The following is a 22188-nucleotide window of genomic DNA, read 5'->3' as shown; positions in this document are numbered from 1 at the left end:
CGGTGTGTGCAGCTACATTGCAAGTGTGGATTGAAAGCCCTTGTCCACAGCCAGCAGTTTACTCTTTTTCCTGTGGAGAGGCACTGAATGTGTTTGTTCCGTGCCAGGTGGACCCTTCTTTTCACTGTTGTTCGGCCCACCAGCAGACCTGGGAGGTGATCGACCGCCAAAATGAAGGCCGGGGCGACACCATGGTGAGGGCCTCTTTCTCTTGCTGCCATTGGGCTTGTTGATATCCTTAATCAAGATAAGTGGCATGGGTGTTGGGCCAAAGCAACTCATCTTCTCGCTGTGAAAAGTAAGGCAATTATAAAACACCATGGCTTCACTATGCACGGCAGGGCTTTTGCATTTCCCCAGCACATAGAAAAACAGGCAAAAGTGTGCACAGCGGCTACTGTTTATCTCTCTGCTTGTCTCTTTCTTTCTCTGACATGGTTTTTGGTTGCCAGATATTGCATGGTTGTTGGCATCTTTTTCTGAAGCTCTAGTTAGTTTTTGCTTTTCAACGTGTTTAGCGGTTGTCTTTAAGCTATGCTTGTTAATATCCATTCATGGTTGCCTTCATTCTACTGATTGCCTTGGAGGTGGCATGAATGAAAGACAAGCATTTTGCTGGACGAACAATGAAATATTTGTGGTGTATGATAGATTCATCCTGCTGATTGCCTTCAAGGTGGTATGAATAAAGTGCAGGCGGGCTGATGGACAAAGGATAAATATTTATTGTTTATATGATCGGTTAATTTGTGAAGTGTCGTTACCACACTTTTCACTTTATTGTTCATTTGCTAAGAATTTTGTAAGCACATTGTAAGCACATTTCGCATGTGCCGGAAAAAAAAAAAAAGAGGCGTAAGCCTAAGCTTTGCTTTTTTGCCTGGCAAGAAAAGCCATATTTTTGCTGGGTATTGGGTATGAGCACAACAGTTCAGAACAGAACAGAACAGCTGTTGGGAAGGCATTCTGTCAGCAGACGTAAGTGCCTTCTGTAGTTTATCTAGTAGAGATCTGTGAATATTTGAGTTTGAAGCCAATTTAACTCTTTCGCTACCGCAGAAAATTGACCAATTTTTATGGGTCCAAGAAAACATTTTTTTTCCTGCTAAAAAATTATTTAGGCACTAATTGCAGGAGCACAAAATGCAGATTATTTAACGGCCTTTCCAATAACACCAGTTTTTTAAAGGTTTTCATATATCATAGTTGTGAAAAAAATATCAAAATCAAAATTTTTGTCAAGTTGTCGAAAAAAATGATAAAAAAGGAGTTGTGTATATCAAACCACCGGTAGTAGAAAAAAATTAGAATATACATTTTGTAGGGAAACATTTCAAAAACACACCCTAAAAAAAATGTTGACTTGCGCGGAACAGTTTTTCAGATATAAAAAAAAAGGTTGAGTCTCCTGCCACGCGCGTGGCACGAGCTGCGCCCCCCTGGCAACAGCTGCTGCCACGCAGAAGTGACGTCAAGCTAAAGTAATCACGTGACTTCCTGTGACGTCACAAAGCAAACGTCATATTTACGTCATTTGATCATGCCAGTTTTTTGTTAACGACGACGGCAGCCGGGTGTTCCCGTCTTGTGTCCCGATGTTCTCCGCCCGTGGTTCGAATGGCAGGCCTGACGCATCGTTACGTCCTTATCTCCCTGTACAGCGGCTGCCTCGCGGCGCTTTTTTCTTGTTGGGAGGTGTGCTTGTAATTATTTAGATTGGGTATTTTTTGTGAACTTGCTGTTGCACGTCTTGGTAAGCCTAACGCATTGTTTTCTGCACGCTGCTTCGCCCCGCTTTTTACATGCTCCTAGAACTGTACTGTTGTCGTTTAATATTTTGTAAGCTTCACACTGTTATGCAGTTCGCGTGCTATCGGCTTTACGCGCCTGCATTTGTTGTCTACTTGTGCCTCGCTTCTTCCATGCCAAGCCTTGTGTTCTGATTCTGGAGTGGTGGCTCAATTATAAAACGTGGGGATCAGTATTTTCCATCGCGTCGCGCCGTGGCGAGCGACGTAGTGTCAGCGTGTGCACGAATCGAGTGTCGTCAGGTAGCGCACGGCATCATCGAACGCAATCCGACCTCGCATGTAGCTTCTGCAATTTTTTCCCCGGGCCCCAGTAGTACTGTCGCCGAGAAATGTATCCTAACTATTCCGCAGAAACGATCTGTGCACGTGGCGCTGCAGAATCCGTGCAGGGAGCGCAGTTTCACTTCCGTGGGTGGAGCCCAACTGCCCGTCCAAAGATATATCTATTCAAGATACCACTGAAACCATTCGCTGACTGGCTGGCTTCTTGTACAAGGAGGCTCAAGCTCCAACTGTGCAAGCATGGGAGAAGTGCAGCCGATAAGATCGCCGTGTGAGCCAAGTTTGGAACTTCTGCTAATAGTCCTTTAAAAGTCTGGTGTGCATAAGATTAACAAGTAACAATTCAGTTATTGTTCATCTATGCTCAGATTTGTTGCTTAGAGTACCATTGTGCTTTCAACTTAGGAAGTCTTAATGAAATGATAGGCAATGCTTAAAATTACTGCTTGGCTTTTATTTCCCTTTCCTTCGCTCCAGTACCTTTCGCCTCCTCTAACCTGGTTAGGCAACAGAACTTCCTCCTGTATCTGCTTTGAGTATGTATTTTGATAGGCTCGTTCCGTCTTTACTCTTGTGTTTGGCTTGGTTGGAATTGAACATAACCAGCCACAATACTTTCATTCACTCTCAGCAGGATGGGCTAATGATGATGATGAGAGCTTATCTCGGAGGCTTGCAGTCTATGCACAAATTCCAAGTGGCTTTGACATCTATATGCCCATCCCACGCACTCTGCGGAGTTCAACTTGACACTAATGCTTGTATTCGCAACTGGTGAAGCGTGCTTAAGCGTCTACTGTCAAAGCCTTTGGGGTAGTGAACAGGAAGAGTTTCCAATTGTGAGGGGACGTTTCACATTCTATTGCTTTTTAACTCCGCACTGTGTAAACTGTTTTGGAAAATTGCTCAAGTGAATTTACTTAGTGGTAAGGGGCATTATAAAATGTCCCACATTTCGTTCACAATGATGCAAGTCTCGTCAGAAGCCAGCTGCTAGAAAACACATTCACGGGTTGTGTGTTGTGTGCCCATTAGCTGTTTCTTTTTCTTCCACAAAACGGGCACTTAAACAATCCTTTAAGCCAACAGGCTTAAAAAATAGTTCAAGTACAACTTTGGCGTAATGGTTGGTGTCGAGCGTGACATTGCCCACTACCGAGAGTACTTAATACCTTGTGCAAGAACTGGAGCCAAGGCCACGTGCGTGGATGTGAATGTCTGTCGGTGGTTGTGAAAGTTGCAGTACAGCTGGAAGGTGTATGGATCATGGGTGGCTTTAACAATAAAATGACTGCTGAACGTACTTTTGCTCTGGTATCAATGAGCAGCAAGTGAGCATTGATAAGTGCTTCACTGTTGACATTTTTGTTACACAAAAGCAGGCCATGTTAAGGCCCCCTGGCAAATATTCATGAAAAACACTGGACCAAAAAGCTGCGAACACATGGAAACCATGTTGATCATGGCACCTTTCCTAGTACTTCAGTACCGTTTATCAGCACTGCGTTTTTTCCCCCCCAACTAGTAAACTATCCCAGTGTTGCACCTTAAGCCAGAAATCAAACACTTGCTTGTCAATGACAAGTGATCTGCCAAACATCCGTGTCTATGCAGAAAGTGAGTAGCTCTACTTTCTGTGCGCTATTTGTGGTGTGAAGCTCCGTTTATAAACAAAATGCCAGGGTTCTCCTGGAAGATGCACAGCATTAAAACCTCAACAAAAAAGGAAAAAGCAAGCGATACTTTCTTGCACTACACTAGAGTCCTGTGGGAAAGCCAAACCAGCAAGTGATCTTTTTCTACAAAGCGCTGCAGACGAGCCAAGATAAAGATTCCTTTTTGCGGACACCAAAGCTACGCTGGAAAGCCGAAATGTGTGGTGTCTGTTACTGCAGATTAGCTGCAAGACAAGCATGTTCACGCAAAGATTTATGAACCAGGCTGGCGGTGTAACAAAATCATTGAATGAGGTTACAACAAAAGGTGTTATGAAAAATGATATAATACTGTTTGCTATAAATAGCAATTAAAGTTATAAAATGGTTTTGACACTAGTTAAGTGGCCTGTTGGAAATCATTGGCAAAACCTAAAGAGCAACATTTCATACAGCTGCAAATGTGAAATAGCAAAGCGTGGTTGGGGTCTGAATTCAGCAGGCATGCTCCAGCTGAGAATGTATAATTGCAGAGCAAAATAATTATAAAGGCCTAGGGTAAAGGTGAGCTTAGTTGAGTTACCACCAAGGTATTTGGTAGAGAGAATAGTTACAAAAATAAAGAAGCAACATGGGAGCTTTATTTTCCCTGATTTAAGTTTATCAGCACTGAGCTTCATGTTCTGCATGTCCCATTGAAGAATGTTACACCTGCATGCACTCGGCACATCACATTTTACGGTATAACACAGTTTACTTCGAACATAGGTAAATAAGAGAATATTGCATAAGCAGTTCATTGATACGTGAAATAGAAACAGCAGGGTTTTTAAAACGAAGCCCGTAAGTGTACTGAATGAAAGGGACCAATGATGAGTTTATGTTGTTAAATAACAAATTTCAATGACCTTGTCTGAAACAAACCCCTTCTATGGAGGGACTGTGTGTAATCATAAGATTTTTTTTTATAAAAGGTTGTAAATGCCCTGTAAATGTATGTCAAAAGGTATTTTAACGCCCTAGTCGTGGCCTGTGAGTCATCGGCGCTTTTTTCTGGTGTTTAGATGATCAAGGGCTGTTGTACGGGATCCACCTTCTCTTCTCACTTTGGTCACCATCTTTCTTAGTCACTGCATTCATGTACTTGGTCAGGGAGCTAGCAAGCGAGGACGACAGTCGGCACCAACTATCAGCCGAGTTCCTTCAGGTAGGAACAATTGCTGGAGAGGCAAAACAATGTTTTTAAAATCCCTAACTGAGAGCTTTCACTTTTTGTTTTGTTAAAGAACATTTAGGCAACCATTCAAGAACTGTCCGAAATAACAAAAATGACTATTGTGCCCGTTAAATATTTAATCTACACACAGTGAACGATGGCATAAAATCTATCAATGCGAACCTACCCTTTGAACCTGCTTAATATTTAGCAGAGACTCACTCCATTCATTAGCTGTTTTATGGCACTGTGGGTGGGCTACTGGTTTCCACCTATGGAGCGTGTGGGCTGCGCTAGTTTCCAGTCGTCCTGTCAAATGTTTTTGGAGACTAGCACTACCCTGCAGTGTACGAGCCATGAATTCCTTGGGTTGGCCATGTGAAATTCTAGTGAATCGTTACAAGCCACCAAAGAAAGTGAGCACTGTTTTGTGGCCATGAAAAGTTTCGTTCATTAATTAAAAAGACTAACAAATGACATCAATTTTATTGCAAACTTCAAACAAATAACTGGTATTACAGAAAATGTGTAAAGCAGCTGGAGCTCCATAGCCACTTTCCAGCTGTTTCTCCATGCCATCAGAGAATCTTGTTTGTGCGACTAACAGATACCGACCTATTCCACTGCAAAGAAACATAACTGGGCGATTGTAGTGGGGCCTTTAGTTCTGCTTGATCATATCACTTGAGTGTTTACGTACAGTTAACATACTGATGACTGTGTTTATAGTGCATGCACATATAACATCAATGTAGTTTGAAATTGGGATCTTTTTCACCATTTCTTTTTGTTAAATTCACCCCATGAAAGCCTTGACGTTTGCGTATCAATTACATTTGCAGCATGCTCGCTGCTGATACCTGTTTACACAAACAATCCGTAGATGCTTTCACGTTCCAGGCACATCTTAAGATTCTCTTTGACGTTGCTTATTGAGCCTGTGCAGAACCCATAGGTTTTCATATGCTGGAGTGCATGTAGGTATATTAGACATGATGGCCGGCCAAGCGTACACCCTTCCTATTACCGTCTGTACAGCCTCTTCTTTGACCCTATCGTCTGGGTGTGTGTCCTGAATTAACTTCCTTTGCATGAGGGATTCAGTCAAGTCTGGCCAACATAGCGTACACCACGGTACAGTGAGACGTGAAAGTTATACCAGTGCAGTGGCTATGAGATGAAGCGTCTAGCTAGTCTACCTTTTGAAGGTCGCAGGTCCTAAACTGTCGTAGAATCATGTATTCTACTACGAAATCTTTGGTTTCCACTAGGAAATTTTTTTAAGCGCTGAATATCACGCAATTATGATCCTTGTGGCGCATGCTCACAAGACTTTTCTGCTCATAAAACGTATCGTGGGTGTAAAACAAATTTTAAGCTACAATTTCGCCCACTAGAAAATAAGAACTTCCCGATTTTCGGAAGTTTTCCTTGCTAATATTTCAGAAGAGGAGATCTACTGTAGTGGTACGTACGTGGTACATGTGTGGGGACATCAAAGATTACCTTTCCTATTCTTGGCGCAATTGTGTGTGCCTAGTAAAAAACGGTTGCCGCCACTACCCTTCGTCCTCGGCACTGTACATTCTGATTATCTTTTGGCGCTGCCAAGTTGTCTTCATTTCGAGAACACACACCGCGATTTCAGGTCGCCCATTTAAGCATTCTGGACTTGCCGTGGTGCAAACTGTTGATAGCAGATGCCGCCGCGCCGACATGCGTCGGAAGGTTCACAGAATTACGCTCGGACGGTGTCTTTTCTTGTGTGGAACGTAGCTTGCTCGAACGGGGCCAGTCGGCTGTGCGATGTCGTCTCACGTACGCTGAAACTGTACGCAGGTACCATCGGCGTACACCAAGCATAACCAAGCGGTCACAGGTCAACATTACTCGAGAGCGGCTATTTTGCTGCGGTCTGGAAAGGCTGGCTGGGTCCCCACGCAATACATAATCACAAGCAACTTTCTCACGTTTTCAGATAGTGCTTCGAACAATATGAACTCCGGTTTACCTACGTTGTCGGCCCGAGAAAATCGGAGCTTCGTCACGCTTTCGGATACGCGACTCCATGTACGCGATACGGCAGCTGGCAGCAGCAGCAGCATCGCTGGCTGCTCCCGCAAGAAAAAAAAATTGTTTGTTTAGGAAAGTTTTAGCAGTTCAATGGTGCGTTATTTTGTACTGTAAATAAAAAAACTGTGTATTTCGGACTACACTACACAAAATAATGACAATTATTAATGTTATGACGTCATTATGACGTCACGCGTGGCAGCAGCCGTTGCCAGGGGGGCGTGGCTGGTGCCACGCGCGTGGCAGGAGACGCTGCCAAAAAAAAAAATGCTAGCACGCACGGTGCTCGTGTCATGCGGTGAAGCCCAACCTCTAATTCAAATTGTGCAATTTCGGGTGGTTCCCTGGAATAAATCTGGCGGTTTGACGTTATCGGAGGCACCAATTTGCCCCCACATAACGTAAAAACATCTTGTCAATAGCTGACTTTGCATTTACATCGAGCACAATATTTGGGACAAGCACGCGATGCGGAAAAAAAACATGCATGAAGTTGAAAACGGCGCCGTGGCTGATGCTTGTTGTCGTTCACGGTCAGTTATCTCTCAAAACATAAAGCTGAGCTTTATGATCACCATCTTACTCGCAATTGTAGCCTTGCTCGCCAAAATGACGTACGATGGACTAGAATCGTGCCCTGCGATCTTTGGCCGAGTAGCAGTAGCGCGATGAAAAAAATCAGCACAACGAGCCTCCTCTATTGCAGCGCCACCTAACATTTTTCAAATGAAACAGTACAAAAACTTATCAGAGACTCCGTCCGAATAGACAGTTCAACTAAGCAGACACCCGGATATACCCTCGCATGGAAACGAAACTAAAAGAACAGCTGGCAGTGTAAGTCCGGTTTGAAGCCCTGTCCTCGGCGGAACAGTTATCTGGCGACTGGGTGTGACCTTTTGACTTGCATCTGAAGTTCTTATCGCAGAAATCGGGTTAGGGCGGGGGGAAATCAGGAGCGCCGTGCTTTGTTCGAGGATCAGTCGCGGACGCTTCAGGCGCCATGGCAGGTAGCCTTGAAGTTGGGTAACTGCGTAGTAGCGCTAAATATGAATTTCGCGATGCAGAAACGAAACCGAAACTGTTGTAAACTGTTTGCGAATGGTCCTGGGGTAAGTAGAACTACCACAGTACTTAGAACAACTTGCGCAAAGGCAATAAAACTGCCTAAAATCATAAAGTAGCTTTGCAACCAGGCACTGCTTGACATTTTCAGCCGATTTCTGGGATTATTACTGTCAGAGCGCGAACCTGACGATTGAAAATCGTTTGCTAGTTCACGCCCTGACAGCAAAAAACAAGCGCTGGTGCAGAGTAATTACGAGTTGCACGCATTCTTCGTTGGTAGCCGTGACGCGCGCGATGACCACACCCCTTTTCCACACCCAGGTGATTCAAAAGCGTGTCAAAAATACATTTCCGTTGCAAAAATGAAAACAAAACTGATTTTGAAAGGCCATTTTCTGATCTAACTCCGAACAGCTTTACTTGTTCGAGAAACGCCTGAAACGCTATGAAAAGGCGCTCCCAAAAGTATCGATCAAATTGATCGATTTTGATAGGCGCGGTAGCGAAAGAGTTAAGGTGATATCTCATCGCTATGGCTTCTTTGTTCATTCCCTATTCTTTTATTTGGAGAAGGAGAGTCATCACTATCTGGACCAATCAACCTGCAAACTCAATAAAATGCTTCACCTTGGTCCTATGCTAATGTTTTTCACTACATTTTCTCCCGATGAATAGGTAGGAATTATGAGGGATGCTTAGAACTTCCTAAGAATGTGAAGGGGAAAGCCTAGTTGGACCTTCTGTTAATCTGCTGTGTAACTTTCTGTTGAGCTTTCATGTTGCTCTTGTCAGGACAATAACCATTTCCTCTCGACGGCGGTTATGACAAGTGGCATTTTGAGCTCCTATAGCGTACTTCCTTGGTCTTCCCGGCAGCGACTAGGCCTGGTGTATCGTCACCCATAGCGATGTGAAATGAAGCACGGCGATGTTGCGACGATAATTGGAACACTTTTTATTTTTTTCCTGGGTGAACCACTGCTCGGTTTGCGCTCAAATTTCAAACGAAGGTCGCATTTTGTGGTCTATTTTGTTTGACACCAGGAACAAGGGCAGTGCTTGCCTGTTTATTCTGGAAATAAAAACTATTTTCCTCTACGGGAAAATGGTGGCCGATTTGGACGTGCGAGCCAGTGCAAGCTGATCTTGGGGCTACGGTGTCGCCTGGGGTATGCATGCAGAGTGAAATGGATGATGGGGATTCAAGCTCCTTCCAAAACAGGAAAGAGCCAAGTGGGGTATCACAAACAATCAGATAATGTGAAAGCAGGTGAGGAAACAAATCCAACGTTTGGCAATGATGAACCGTGGGAATATTTTATGATTGGTATCAGCTGTTATGCAACTATTTGTGATCATCATAAACTAGGATTAAGGGGATTTTCTGATCGTCTGCTACCCCATTTGGCTCCATCCTACTGTGAACCCCCATCATTTGTTTCTATCTGCATACCCTAGGTGGTGCCATCGTTCCAAGATCAGCTTGCACTGGCTCGCATGCCCAAATCGGCCACCATTTTCCCGTAGAGGAAAATCGTTTTTATTTATTTTCAGAGTAAACAGGTGAGCCCTGGTGTCAAACAAAATAAGGCCACAAAATGCGACCTTCATGTGAACTTTGAGCATGAACCAAACCACGGTTTGCTCAGAAAAAAATTTCTGATTATCACCGTAACACGCTGTATACAATCAATCGATCGATCGATTGATTTAGAAAGAGGTCATCTAGTGGAGCTATGCTCTGTGTTATGCTTGCCCATGGTTTGCAGGCTTTCGGTTGTGTAATGCCTGAAATGGGTGCACAGCCCCACAGGGTGTGCTGGACTCGCACGTATTTGTTAGCACAAAAAATATGAGAACACAACAGAGTTAAGAATACAGACAGGACAGGCACTAGGTCTGCATTCTTCTGTAGTACATGTGAAAAAGACGAGAACACATTAAATGTGTCCTAGTCTTTATCACGGTAGGAAATATGCATAAGTTATCCCAGTACCAACTTTCCACTTTGCCCTCTAATAAGTGCGTTGTTCTTGCTAGGGAACTTGGTTGGCAAGAGTGTCTTAAGTGGTCAGTGCGTAGATGGGACCACTGGCTTGGTTTTGCGACTCTGTATGGCACAATTCCCTCATCATTGTTGTGCAGTTTTGCGCAGTGTATAATGTGTGTGTAAATTTGTAAAGGAGTTTTTTGATGCAGTTTTACTGGGCATATAGTACCTTTACAAACTTTGTAAAGTGATTGTACAGAGGTCCCCGCAGGGGCGCCTTGTCTATTCAAGGTGACGGTAGTGGCGGCACCGCGGACCCTGAGCACATGTGGGTTGGACCCACCCACGCCCTCGGCTGTGCGTGGCTTTGCCATGTCTGGGGAAAAGGGCATCCTGGTGGTTGAGCCAAAGCCAGGGTTGTTTTGGACCTTCATGGCCCCCTGGCAGAGGCAACACACCACTTTGGCCCCCGCTTCCCGTAGACGGTGCCCCCAGTCTGACCCGACCTGGGGGGAATCAGCCAGTCGCCTCTTCCTGTCCTCTTCTCCATTCTTTCCTAACCCTGTCCTGTCATCTTTTCTCTTCCTCATTTTTCCGTTTTTTTCTCTAGGCGGCGAGGGTTAACCCTGTGCGAGGACATCACCCTAGATTCCGACCATAGGGTTATAGTGGCGAGGTACAGTTAACGTGTGCTTCAAAGCCACGTTCCCTTGTTGGGCTCGGTGGTGAACGACTGGCCTCGCCACCGAATTGATTCCATGTTCTATGGCTATTTTCTCAACTCCCGCAAAACACCCTGATCGACCTCCTAAAAGGGGTCGCACTGAAGTACTCCGCACCCAACCACCTCAGGCAGCTTTCAGCAAGTATCTAGTTGTACACTCGACCGACGAAAAACCTATCACCGACCTGTCAGTCTTCTTAATTGCCAAATGTATTGAAAACATTGTTGGCAAAGACTACAACGCCAAAAAAATCACGCCATATCCACGTAATGAATGATGATAAGTGGGGCGAAGCTCGAGAGGGGGAGATCATCGGTAACCGTAACTCTCCCGTGAAAGTTCGCCCATTACATCATTAAGAAAGACGTAAGACTGTGTGCGTACATTGTACAAATCAACTTTTATTTTGTTCTTGTTCGTTTGTTGTTTCGTTTCTTCGTTTGTTCTTTTCATTTCGTCGTTGTCATGACTGGATTGCGAGGTCCCTTCATTACGACGGCTTTATGATCTGTGAAATGAAGCGAGAGAGGTTCTTGTACTGGCTGCAATGGGAAGTTTGCAAACACTAAGTCTATACACGTTCCTCGGATCGTGGTAGGGTTCATATGGATACATCTGAGTGCGTATTTGAAGAAAGAACTTTTATTTAGGGCGAACTTGTGCCCGAACAAGACGAGAGGAAACGAGCAAAGGTCCTTGCGTCTCGTTCGATCTCCGAGAACGACTGCCTGCGTTCGTGGCGTGATCTCTTGCATGATCTCCCCCTCGCAGTGCACGTGCGCTCGCGCCTCCGTTGGCGAACACAGACAAGCTCGCGCTCCCGGTGCCGAGTTTGTGCTGCCGGTTGCAGCCGGTTCTTGCGCGTGCAACGCGGCCCACTTTGCGACATCTCCAAAAGCATGCGGCGGTCACGTACCACGAGACACAAGGGATGGACAGACCCATGGCTTTAGGAGCTTTGCCCCTAAAAGATGCCCTCTGGAGACCTCCTTGTTGAAGTTATGCGAAAAAACCAAAGCGAAAACCTCCTGAAGCAAGAAAAAATTGCCAACTTGACCGTCACCGTTACGGCACACCGCACGCTAAACACTGTCCAAGGTGTTATCTCTGACAAAGAGCTCCTCCATGAGACAGATGATGATCTCCTTGAGGGACTGCATGACCAAGGTGTTGTTGGCGTCCGTAGAATTATGAGAAGAGATGGAGCAGAGATCAAGACCAGACACATCATCCTAAAATTTGCTAGCTCTACCCTGCCAGAGACAGTGAAAGCAGCTTTCCTTAGCTGTCGTGTACGAGCCTACATTCCAAACCCGAGGCGATGCTTTAAATGTCAACACTACGGTCATGGAACTCTAGCTTGCCGTGGCAAGCTCACCTGTGCGAAATGTGGCGAAAATGATCACTCTTCTGATGACTGCAAAAACACAATTATGAAATGTGCGAACTGCAGTGGTTCACACGCTGCATTCTCACGATCCTGCCCCTGTTTCAAGAAAGAAAAAAAGATCATTCAGATCAAAGTAACTGAAAATATCAGTTTCCCTGAAGCACGCCAAAAGCACAAGATGTTTTCGGCTGCATCCTATGCAGACGCCGCCCGCCGGGGGTTGGGGCGACGTTTGGTTAGCACGGCGACACAATGCAGCTTAGCTGATGTGTCGCTGTCATTAACCCCCTCCGAGCAACCACCAGCTCCTGCCTCTACAGCAGAGGCCCTGGTGGTTCCTCCTCCTGCTGGGCTGCCGTCCACAGCCGAGCACCCCACCACTACGTCTGCAGAGCCCATGGAGAATGTGGTGACGGGCACTGTTGGTACTGGTCCGGCCTCCTCCAGTCCAGCTGCATTGGCCCACACGACACCAGAGGGCACTGAGAGCAGGAACTCAGGGCGCCCCGCACCGCAGATTCCAACCAAGAAGCCTGCGGTCACCTCAGGAACCAATCCACAGGTGGATGTCGGAAGGACACCATTTCGGTGCCGCCTGAATTGTCAGTCGAGGACATGGACACCTCGGCATCTCAACCTGCCCAGCAGGCGCAAAATGAGTGCCGCAGCACTTTTGGCCAGGGAAAAAAACCACCTCCTCGTATCACAGGCCCTAAGGAAGACTCACTGACATGAACCAAAATAGGCGACTTCACAACTACATCTTTATTATCTTTAATCCATAATTGCTGAAAACATAGTTCAATGGAACTGTAGGGGTCTCATAAAAAACTTAAGATGATATATATGAACTCCTTCATAAACATCAATCCAGTATTGTTTGCCTCCAAGAGACACACCAGAATCCTAAGCAAAGTAACTTTCTTAAACAATACACTGCCTTCAGGAAAGATAGAAATGCCTTTGCTCATTCATCTGGCGGGGTTGCCATTGTGACGCAAAAATCCATTCCTTCCCAGTCCATTAGACTACTCACCAGCCTTGAGGCTTGAGGCAGTTGCTGTCCGCGTGATCATTTTTGGTCAGCTGATTACAGTATGTTCCTTATACATTCCCCCGGATCATCAATTGTCTACCTCAGAATTTGAGTCGTTGGTGGATGAGCTTCCTGAACCATTTATCTTGGTTGGAGACCTAAATGCACACAACAAACTCTGGGGTGCTGGGCGAACTGACGCTCGTGGCTGCTTGATTGAACATTTCCTAGTATCATCTGGTGCGTGTTTGTTCAACAAAAAACAGCCTACATATTGTAACATCACACACAACACGTACTCACACATAGACTTGGCAATCGGTTCTGCTGTTCTTTTTCCACTCGTTGAGTGGCAAGTGGAGAAAAACCCGCTTGGAAGTGACCATTTCCCTGTATTCCTGAGACGCCTAGACAGAGACCCCTACACTCCCATCTCAACTAAAAGGTTTAAAGAAACCGCTGCGGACTGGGAGAAATTTAAGCAGAAATCTCAACTCGCACACACTTCCATAGAACACTTAGGTATTGATGAAGCTTGTAGCTTTATCACAGCACATATCCTTGACGCTGCACAGAACTTCATTCCTCAGACTTCTGGCAATACAAGTAACCTAAGGCGGCCCTGGTGGAATGAAGAGTGTCGAAAAGCACGCCAGGCACAGAACAAGGCGTGGGGCATTCTTTGCAGGTACCCAACTGCGGACAACCTTGTAGCGTTCAAGTGCACCAAAGCCATGGGAAGGTGCATTCGCCGTCAGGCCAAAAACAATAGCTGAAGGTCCTTCTTAACTTCAATAAATTAATTCACCGATACACGAAAGGTTTGGAACAGGATAAGAAAACTTAATGGACAAAGCACACATGGCTTACCCCTTGTAGACACCACTGGTGGCACCCTAGAGGACCAGGCAAACGCGTTGGCACAACACTTTGAACACGTCTCAAGCTCTTCACATTACACAAGCACATTTATACACTACAAAAAGTCAGCTGAGCGGAAGTCCATACGTGACCACAAGCAATCAAACGACTCCTATAACTCTCTATTCTCCCTTCACGAGCTCATGACTGCGTTGGCTGGTTGCAAGTCTTCGGCGCCAGGTGCAGATAACATTACGTATGGCATGATCAAACACCTTCATACAGATACAATCAATACTCTCCTGTTCTTATTTAACAGAATATGGCATGCTGGGCACTTTCCTAAGGCATGGAAACAGGCTATCGTTGTGCCACTGCTGAAACAGGGAAAGGATGCATCCTGTGTTTCAAGTTATCGTCCAATTGCCCTGACCAGCTGCTTGTGCAAGCTGTTCGAAAAAATGATCAACAGAAGGTTACTATACTTCCTGGAATACAATGGTATTCTTGACAGCTGCCAGGCAGGTTTTCGGTCGGGCGGATCAACAACAGACCAACTTGTCGCTTTTGAATCCTATGCGAAAAATGCCTTTGTTAGTAGTTTTGTATGTCCACATTTTTTGATCTAGAAAAAGCATATGACACTGCCTGGCGCTACGGCATCCTGCGGGACCTAAAATCTTTTGGTATTTGTGGGAATATGCTTAACACCCTTGAAAGCTATTTGTCTGAACGAACATTCAAAGTGAGGGTCGGGGCTGCAGTATCCGCACTGTATATGCAAGAAAACGGTGTTCCTCAGGGTTGCACACTTTTTATTGCTAAGATGAACACACTTGGAAAAGCTCTGCCCTGTACCATTTTTTACTCCATTTACGTGGATGATGTGTCCTGAGCCCAGTCTGTCACAAGAGATGTTTTACGATGATGACACGTGCTAACCTTGTGCATTGTCCTGCTACCCTTGCATGGAAGCCGCCGAAAGCTGAGGAGAGGGCCATACCCCCCGTACTTGTCCAACTGGTAAGTGGCTGAAGGCAAATATGGGTGTACGCCTCACTTCTTGAGCACGTTTACCTTTGTGCTCATTAGGGAGGGCTTTTATTCCAGTGGCCACATTGGCTACTTGTTTGTATCTTTCATGTTAGGGCATTTCAGCACACATACTTCAACTTTTTCAGTTGCTGACATGAACCTGCTGCCGAGTGTTCAGCTGCTGTCAACTGTAAAAAAAGTGTCTTGCCATAGGTGCCCATACAGTTAACTCTTTCGTTACCACGCCTATTCAAATCGATCACCGGTGGTCGATGATTTATATTGCCTATTTCGACATGTTGTAGTAGTTTATCGTACACCTAATGCGGCCAGTGGTTAGTATAGGCACTGGCCTTTTAGAATCAGTTTAAATTTTCCCGCTCCGGCGACATTGAGATTTTTGGCAGCGTTTTTTGCGAGCTGAGGTGCCTGTGTTTTTGAGGAAGGGGGCGTGGCTGCTGCACTTGAGAAAAAAGGATGCAGGTCGTGGTTAGGCTGCATTACCATAATATTTTTTTTGGCAAAAGGCTTCTGGCAAGTCAAATAACAAATAATGGGGTCAGCTTCGTAATCCGACAGCGTTGAGAGGTAATAATTACTTGAAAATCGCCCCAGCTATTCACTAATGATCTTTGGTTCGGACAAAGGGCAGCTTTATTCTCCCAAAGCTTATTTCTGATGGTCCCCCGCATGTCTAGCAAGTGTGCCTGACATTTGCAACCAGTTTCCAGCAGTTTCGGTTTCGTTTTCGCATTGCGAAATTCATATTTGGCGCTACTACGCAGTTACCCAACTACAAGCTCATTTGCCATGGCGCCTCCGTTGCCCGCTACTGCTCCTCAAAACAAGCATGCCGCTCCCGCTTCCAGTTTATCTACGCCTTGCTTCTGCGATAAGAGCTTCCGCTGAAAGTCAGACGATAACACCAAGTCGTCGGGTGTCAGTTCAGACGAGGAGAACGCTTCCAATTGGCCTTGAACACCGCCAGCTGTTCACCGGCCAGTTTCGGTTTCATACGAGGGTATTCCCGGCGGTCTAGTGTCGCTTGTTAGTTGTACTGTCTATTCTGACAAAGTCTCCAACAGCCTTGTATTTGTTTCTTTTCGAAATTTTTAGGTGGCGCTGCAATGTAGTAGGCTCGTAGTGCTGAACTCTCTTCACAGCCCGACGGCGGCTTGGTGAAAGCTTGCTGGGCATGATTCTAGCGCATCGTACCTTATTCCTGCAAGCAGGGCTACCATAGTGAGTCAGAACATGATAATAAACCGCAAATGAAAGTTCTGACTGATAAGTGATCATCAGAACGTCAACAAGCATCCACCAAAGAGTTTGGTTCTCAACTCCAAGCAGATTTTTTCACATCGCTTGCTTGCCTTCAATATTATGCCGGTCATAATCATTGACAAGGTGTTTTTACATCACGTGGAGGCTAATTTGGGCCTTTAATAATGTCAAACCACCAGATTTCTTCTAGAGAACTATCCAAAATAGCAAAACTTGAAATAGAGGTTGGGCTTCACCACATGGCATGGGCACCACGTGTGCTAACATTTTTATTTATATCTGACAAATTGTACTGCGCAACTCAATTCTTTTTCTAGGACGGGTTTTTGAAATGTCTACCTACAAAATGTATATTCTAAATTATTTCTACTGGTGGTGGTTTATTATACACAACTTACTTTTTTCTTATTTTCTTCGACGCGTGGACAAAAATTTCGAATTCGGTAATTTTTTTCGGAATCATTATTTAGGAAAACATTATTAAAACTGGTGTCGTTGGAAAGCGCGTGGAATAATCTGCATTTTATGTCACTGCAATGTGTGCCTAACCAATATGTATAGCACAAAAAAATGTTTTGTTAGACCCTTCAAAATTGGTCAATTTCCCGCGGTAACGAAAGAGTTAAACCTCGTGTAACGAAGTCGATAAAATTCGTAATTTACTTCGTTACATTGAAATTTTGCTACATTGAAATTTACGGTTATAATGGAGTGTTCATCCCGTGAAGCGTTTCCTGCAAAAGAAAACGTGGTGCGCATTCACGGCTGGCGCACTGTTTCTGTTTCTATCGGAGCTTAATCGTCTATGCGGGCATCAGTGTGAACCGCATGGAGCGTTTTCTCCCCACAAAAACGTGCCCTGCAAGCCACAGGCGCGCTGACGCAGCCGCGGAGACTGCCCGCACGATGTGGGTAGCTCCAGCGACCGCTTCTAACCGCTCGCTGAGACACAACTCGAGGGGCAAACGATAAGGGAATGCAAGAAAAAAAAAAAGCGGATAACGTGGGCGAAATTCTCGCTGTAAAACGTCATACGCGCCACTTACGAAAGCGCCCATCAAATATTTTCCGTGGCGGTAAGCCTAATTGTCTGGCCAGCCGGCATCTCCGAGTGCTTCGAAGCTCCCGCCATAGGGTGCGCGCCTCCCCATTGGCAAAACTGGTCAGGCACCTCCCACTGCCGCGTGCAGCGCAAGTCACTTCCTGGCTTCGGCAGAAGCCGCCGCCAGCGCGCAATCGCGGACGCGGGTGTGAAAAAAAAAGCGCGCGCAAGGCTCACACAGATTCACAAATGCTTGCTGGAACGATGAAACCCAACAAACATGAGCGAACTCGAACGAAGGGCAAAGCGGTGGCATGCAGCGGTGGCAGCCCCGCCAGAGGCGATTAGGCTTACCACCACGGAAGATATTTGATGGGTGCTTTTGTAAGCGGCGCGTATGACGTTTTACTGTGAAAATTTCACCCACGTTACCCGCTTTTTTTTTTTTTCTCGCGTACCCTTATCGTTTGCCCCTCGAGTTGCGTTTCAGCGAGCGGTTAGAAGCGGTCGTTGGAGCCACATCGTGCGGGTGGTCTCCGCGGCTGTGACAGCGCGCCTGTGGCTTGCGGGGCGCGTTTTGTGTTTTTGCTGGGAGGAAATGCTCCATGCGGTTCACGCTGATGCCCGTGTAGACGATTAAGCTCTGACAGAAACAGAAACACTGCGCCAGCCGTGTATGCATGCCACGCAGTTTGTAGGCAAGGGGCTCGCTCACAAACTGCATGGCTCGCGGCATCCACGGCATTAAGTGGCCCGTGTTTTGCCATTCGCATTTTATTGAGACCCCATTTCGGCGCTTGCATCTCCCAAAATATACCTCTACAACTTAAATTTCGTGCCTAGTTGTCCATGAAACTTCGTTACATTGAAATTCCGGCAAATGGGACTTCGTTACACAGAGGGTGAAATACATGGTGTGCATACACTTGAAGTTGCGAAAAATTCCGTGGTTCATTACATCGAGGGTTTTCTTACATTGAAGTTCGTTACATCGAGGTTTAACTGTGTTCCAATGAGAATCTGAAACCCAGATAGCATGACTCTGTTGTTTAAAAACTTCTTTCTGCTTGTACAGTACTCTTGGTACTTCGACCCATGTGGGACCAGTAAAATCTGTCTGAACTATAAGCAACAAATCCAGATAACCAAGGTCGAAGTACTTATATCCTAGTGGATCTCTAAACAGGGTTGAAGGAAGTGGTGGAATCTCATTTACCAAAAAATTGCTGGCCACTGCTCCACTAGTACTGAAACCATTATGCACTGGGTTTTCTTCCGAGTACCAGCCAATGCTGTTTTTTAAAATCTTGCTGCATGATAGCTGGGACACCCTGAATATTTAGTTAGACTTTATTTCTACTGATGGGTAAAAAGTAAGAAGGGGCACAATAAAAAACGTAACTTTACTTCTTTTCAGACACGAAGCGTTTGAAACGTTGGAGTAAAGTTTTTTTATTGCACCCCTTTTTCCTGTATTGTCAGCTGCTGAAATTGGATATTCACACAATCGTCAGCTATGCCACCTGACTGCTGTCAAGATTACTGATTAGCATGCAGGCCAACTGTATGCCCTACAGATGCTCTTTGCACCTTCTCCTAGGCACCATGATTGCACAGCAGCTATTTGCCTTGTGGAATATGTTTGGGGGGGTTCCTCGGGGACCTTGCCAGCACTCTGAGGTAGGCCCCCACGCTAGCTCCCGGCGTGTCAACCACGCGGGCTCCCATGTCTACGGCAGCCCAGCGAGGTTCGCCGATATGAGAACACAGTAGACAGTAGTTCCGAAGCACAGCCGTTTATTTAGGGAATCCCAAAGCATGCGAGCACAAGGCTCAACGGCGTTCACGCATCACGCCGTCCGGGTCGTGATCGCGAACGGGAGGCAGGCACTCACGGTGCGCGACCAACAAAGCTCCCACCTGAGGTGCATGTATCCATCACCGCCGCGATGTTCCGCCGATCTCACCCCGACTGGGTCTCCGCCGAGACTCTCCTCGTCTCCCGTGCGCGCACGTTCGCGCCCGCGCGCCTATGCCCACACTAAAGATCGGTGGTGCCATCTCTCAGGGGACGCCGACGAACCAGCGGAGCACCAGACCGGTTTCCGCGCACAAGTCTCTCCCGAAGCGCGCGCCAACTCAAGATCGCGGGTCGTGGTTCTCCACGATTCCCACAGCCTTTTATAGAGCCCAGTATGCTTCGTGTGCAGTCACGTGGTGTACTGTTCTATGTCAAAGAAAAAAATGGCATGTCAATGGGAGAAAGAAATGCCACCTCTGAATACCTATTTTTAAACGAAGCACCGTTTATAATCAAACAAAATCCTGAGATGAGGTATCTTCTCTTAAAAAGAGTTGTCCTTGGATTAGTCATCTCTGCATACATCAGCTTCACTGAATATGGCTGTTAGGATGTCGTCACTATTAGGACATTATCTAAGTGGTTTTTACAAGCGCATCACCTTAATACCGCATACAGTTGTAGAGTGCATGAGGAGCTAAACTTGGGACCTTGGGGTTAGAAGCAGGATGCTTCGGCCACTGGGCCACCACTGAAGGGCTAACTTTTCATTATGTTCTTGCAAAAAAACACCCTTAGTACTAGTTCCACCTTCTAGCGCTTCATAGCCAAGTCAAGCTGTGGTGTGAAGCTCCAGTTACTAATAGCAGCGTGTTCACTTTCAAATGAGCTGGTGCAAGCTGGTTAAATTGAATGTTTTTAGCCAAAGTAATAGGCAGAGAGAAGTAAAATAAAGTGTGTTGCGAAGCTTTGATAAGCGGTGTGTGCATGCAGCCACATTGAAAGTATGGATCGAAAGCTGTTGTGCATGTCCAGTAGTAAAAAGCCAGTAGGTCCTTTTTTTTCCCTGTGTAGAGGAACTGAGTGTGTTGTTGCATCGCAGGCAGAGGATCCTTTCCTTACCAGTCCCTCTGAGCCGCGGGACCTCTGGTGGAGGGAGCAAGCTCGTCGAAATGGAGACACCGGGCGCTCGTTGGTGAGGGCCCCTTTCTTTTCACTGCCTCAGGACCAGAATGTATTGTCATGCCAGCAAAGGGGCACAGGTGTTGGACCAAAACAACTCCTCCTCTTCACGCAGGGAATAGTAACGCGATTCAAGGCACAGTGCTTGCACATTACACCGTAGGGCCTTATGCATTTCCCTCCACACGCAGACAACAAAAAGGCCTGGCCCAACAAAAGTGTGCACAGAAACCACTTTTTTTCCTGCCTCAATTGCCACTTCCTGTCCTTGCTGTGATTTGAATGGACAGGTATTGTAGGTGTTGTGGACCTTTCTTTTTTTAAGCTCCTTTAGTTGGGGCCTAGGCTATTCAATACGTTCAGTGGTCATCTTCTCTCAACTAAACTTCACCTGTTGTAGTATATATCCATTTATGGTTCGCTTCATCCTGCCGTGGGCATCACAACCGGGATTATCAAAGTAAAATATCTTTGGTGCAAGATAGGTTTTAAAGTGCCGTTACCAGACTTTTAGCTCTTGAAATGTTTGTTTATAAAGTTTTTCTAAGCGTGTCCCATTCAGAAAATAAAAATAAAACAAATTAATTTCTGTTTTTCGCTCAGTTTGGCCAATTGGAGAGAAAAACAGTGGGGCCAACTGAAATTTGTGGCCAGTTGATTTTAGAACCATGGAAGCCAGTCAAAACCAAACCGATTGGAACAACTCCAATACAACTGACGCATTCGATTCGTAGCAGCAGCTGGGGCGTTCGAAGTGATTGAAGTGCTCGATTGTGGAAGTGGTTTCAGTTGTATTTGCAGCTGGACAGGCGTTAGGTCCAGCAGTAAATAGAACTGAATCAATTCCATAATCTGCTGTTAACTTACTCATCTACTTCAATCATTTATGCGAGTTATCTTACAAAGCAACCCTTGAAATTGGTATTGATATTCTGGTCACAATTTGTTGATTACAACATTCATTATCAGTGTACAGGCTGCACTACAGTAATTAAATTGCTTCATGTATTTGCTTCATGCTTCATGCTTCAAATATTCATGCTTCAAATTCAAAAATATTCAAAATTGCTTCATGCTTCAAATATTATCTAATAGCAAGTTCTGGTGCAATTTTATTGTGGTACATTCAGAAGTGACACTGGAGGAGGAAAAAATGAGTGTGGCGCGGGACCAACAATATTAGAAAGTTATACACGAAGGTTTTCGCCGCCTGGCATGAGTAATCGAAAGCTACAGAACAAATGCAGCGGCAAATCAGTTGCTGCCTTATATTGTAAAGTAGCTCCAGCATGCAGCAGTGAACATAACAATATGTTTACCACTTTGCACTTCGCTGCAGTGTTTCGAAAGTCTTAGATACAAACCTTGTCTTTGAACCACTAAAATGCGACTGGATAATTTAATTTACCTTTCTCAAAGTATGTGTCAGACCTAAAAAAAATTTGGCTGCCCAGCAAAGGTTTGCATGGAAGACCAAAAAAGTTATGAGGTGAGGAGTTGAATTTTTTTATTCGTAAATCACCTTACAGACATAGCATTACTGTGTAGAGCCACGCAAAGCCTAGGATATTCACTGGTTTATCCTGGAGCCACATAGGAATACCTCACATACCTTCAAGAAAGACAAATTAAATTAGCCCATCAAATGTCCGGATGGGGGGGGGGGGGGGGGGGGGGGGGGTGCTTTTCTGGTGGAGGCGAAAAGCAAAAATACCCGTGTGTGCGAGATTTTGGTGC

General features: G+C 45.6%; 1 protein-coding gene across 1 annotated transcript in view; it reads left to right on the top strand.

The window, feature by feature from the left end:
• LOC144172646 (uncharacterized) overlaps nt 1–22188 on the top strand; it is a 138700-nt gene that overhangs the window by 5314 nt on the left and 111198 nt on the right. Inside the window, exons 2-4 of the mRNA XM_077701288.1 lie at nt 108–194; nt 15083–15130; nt 20372–20464. Of these exons, the coding sequence (XP_077557414.1) occupies nt 192–194; nt 15083–15130; nt 20372–20464 (144 nt within the window). The 5' untranslated portion in view covers nt 108–191. The remainder of the gene's footprint in view (nt 1–107; nt 195–15082; nt 15131–20371; nt 20465–22188) is intronic.

The sequence above is a fragment of the Haemaphysalis longicornis genome, unplaced genomic scaffold (genome assembly GCF_048455015.1).
Source record: "Haemaphysalis longicornis isolate Haplotype H1 unplaced genomic scaffold, Haemaphysalis longicornis Haplotype H1 scaffold_25, whole genome shotgun sequence".
NCBI classification, from domain to species: domain Eukaryota; kingdom Metazoa; phylum Arthropoda; class Arachnida; order Ixodida; family Ixodidae; genus Haemaphysalis; species Haemaphysalis longicornis.
The sequence above is the reverse complement of the archived record's forward strand: the minus strand, read 5'-3'. Positions and strand labels throughout refer to the sequence as shown.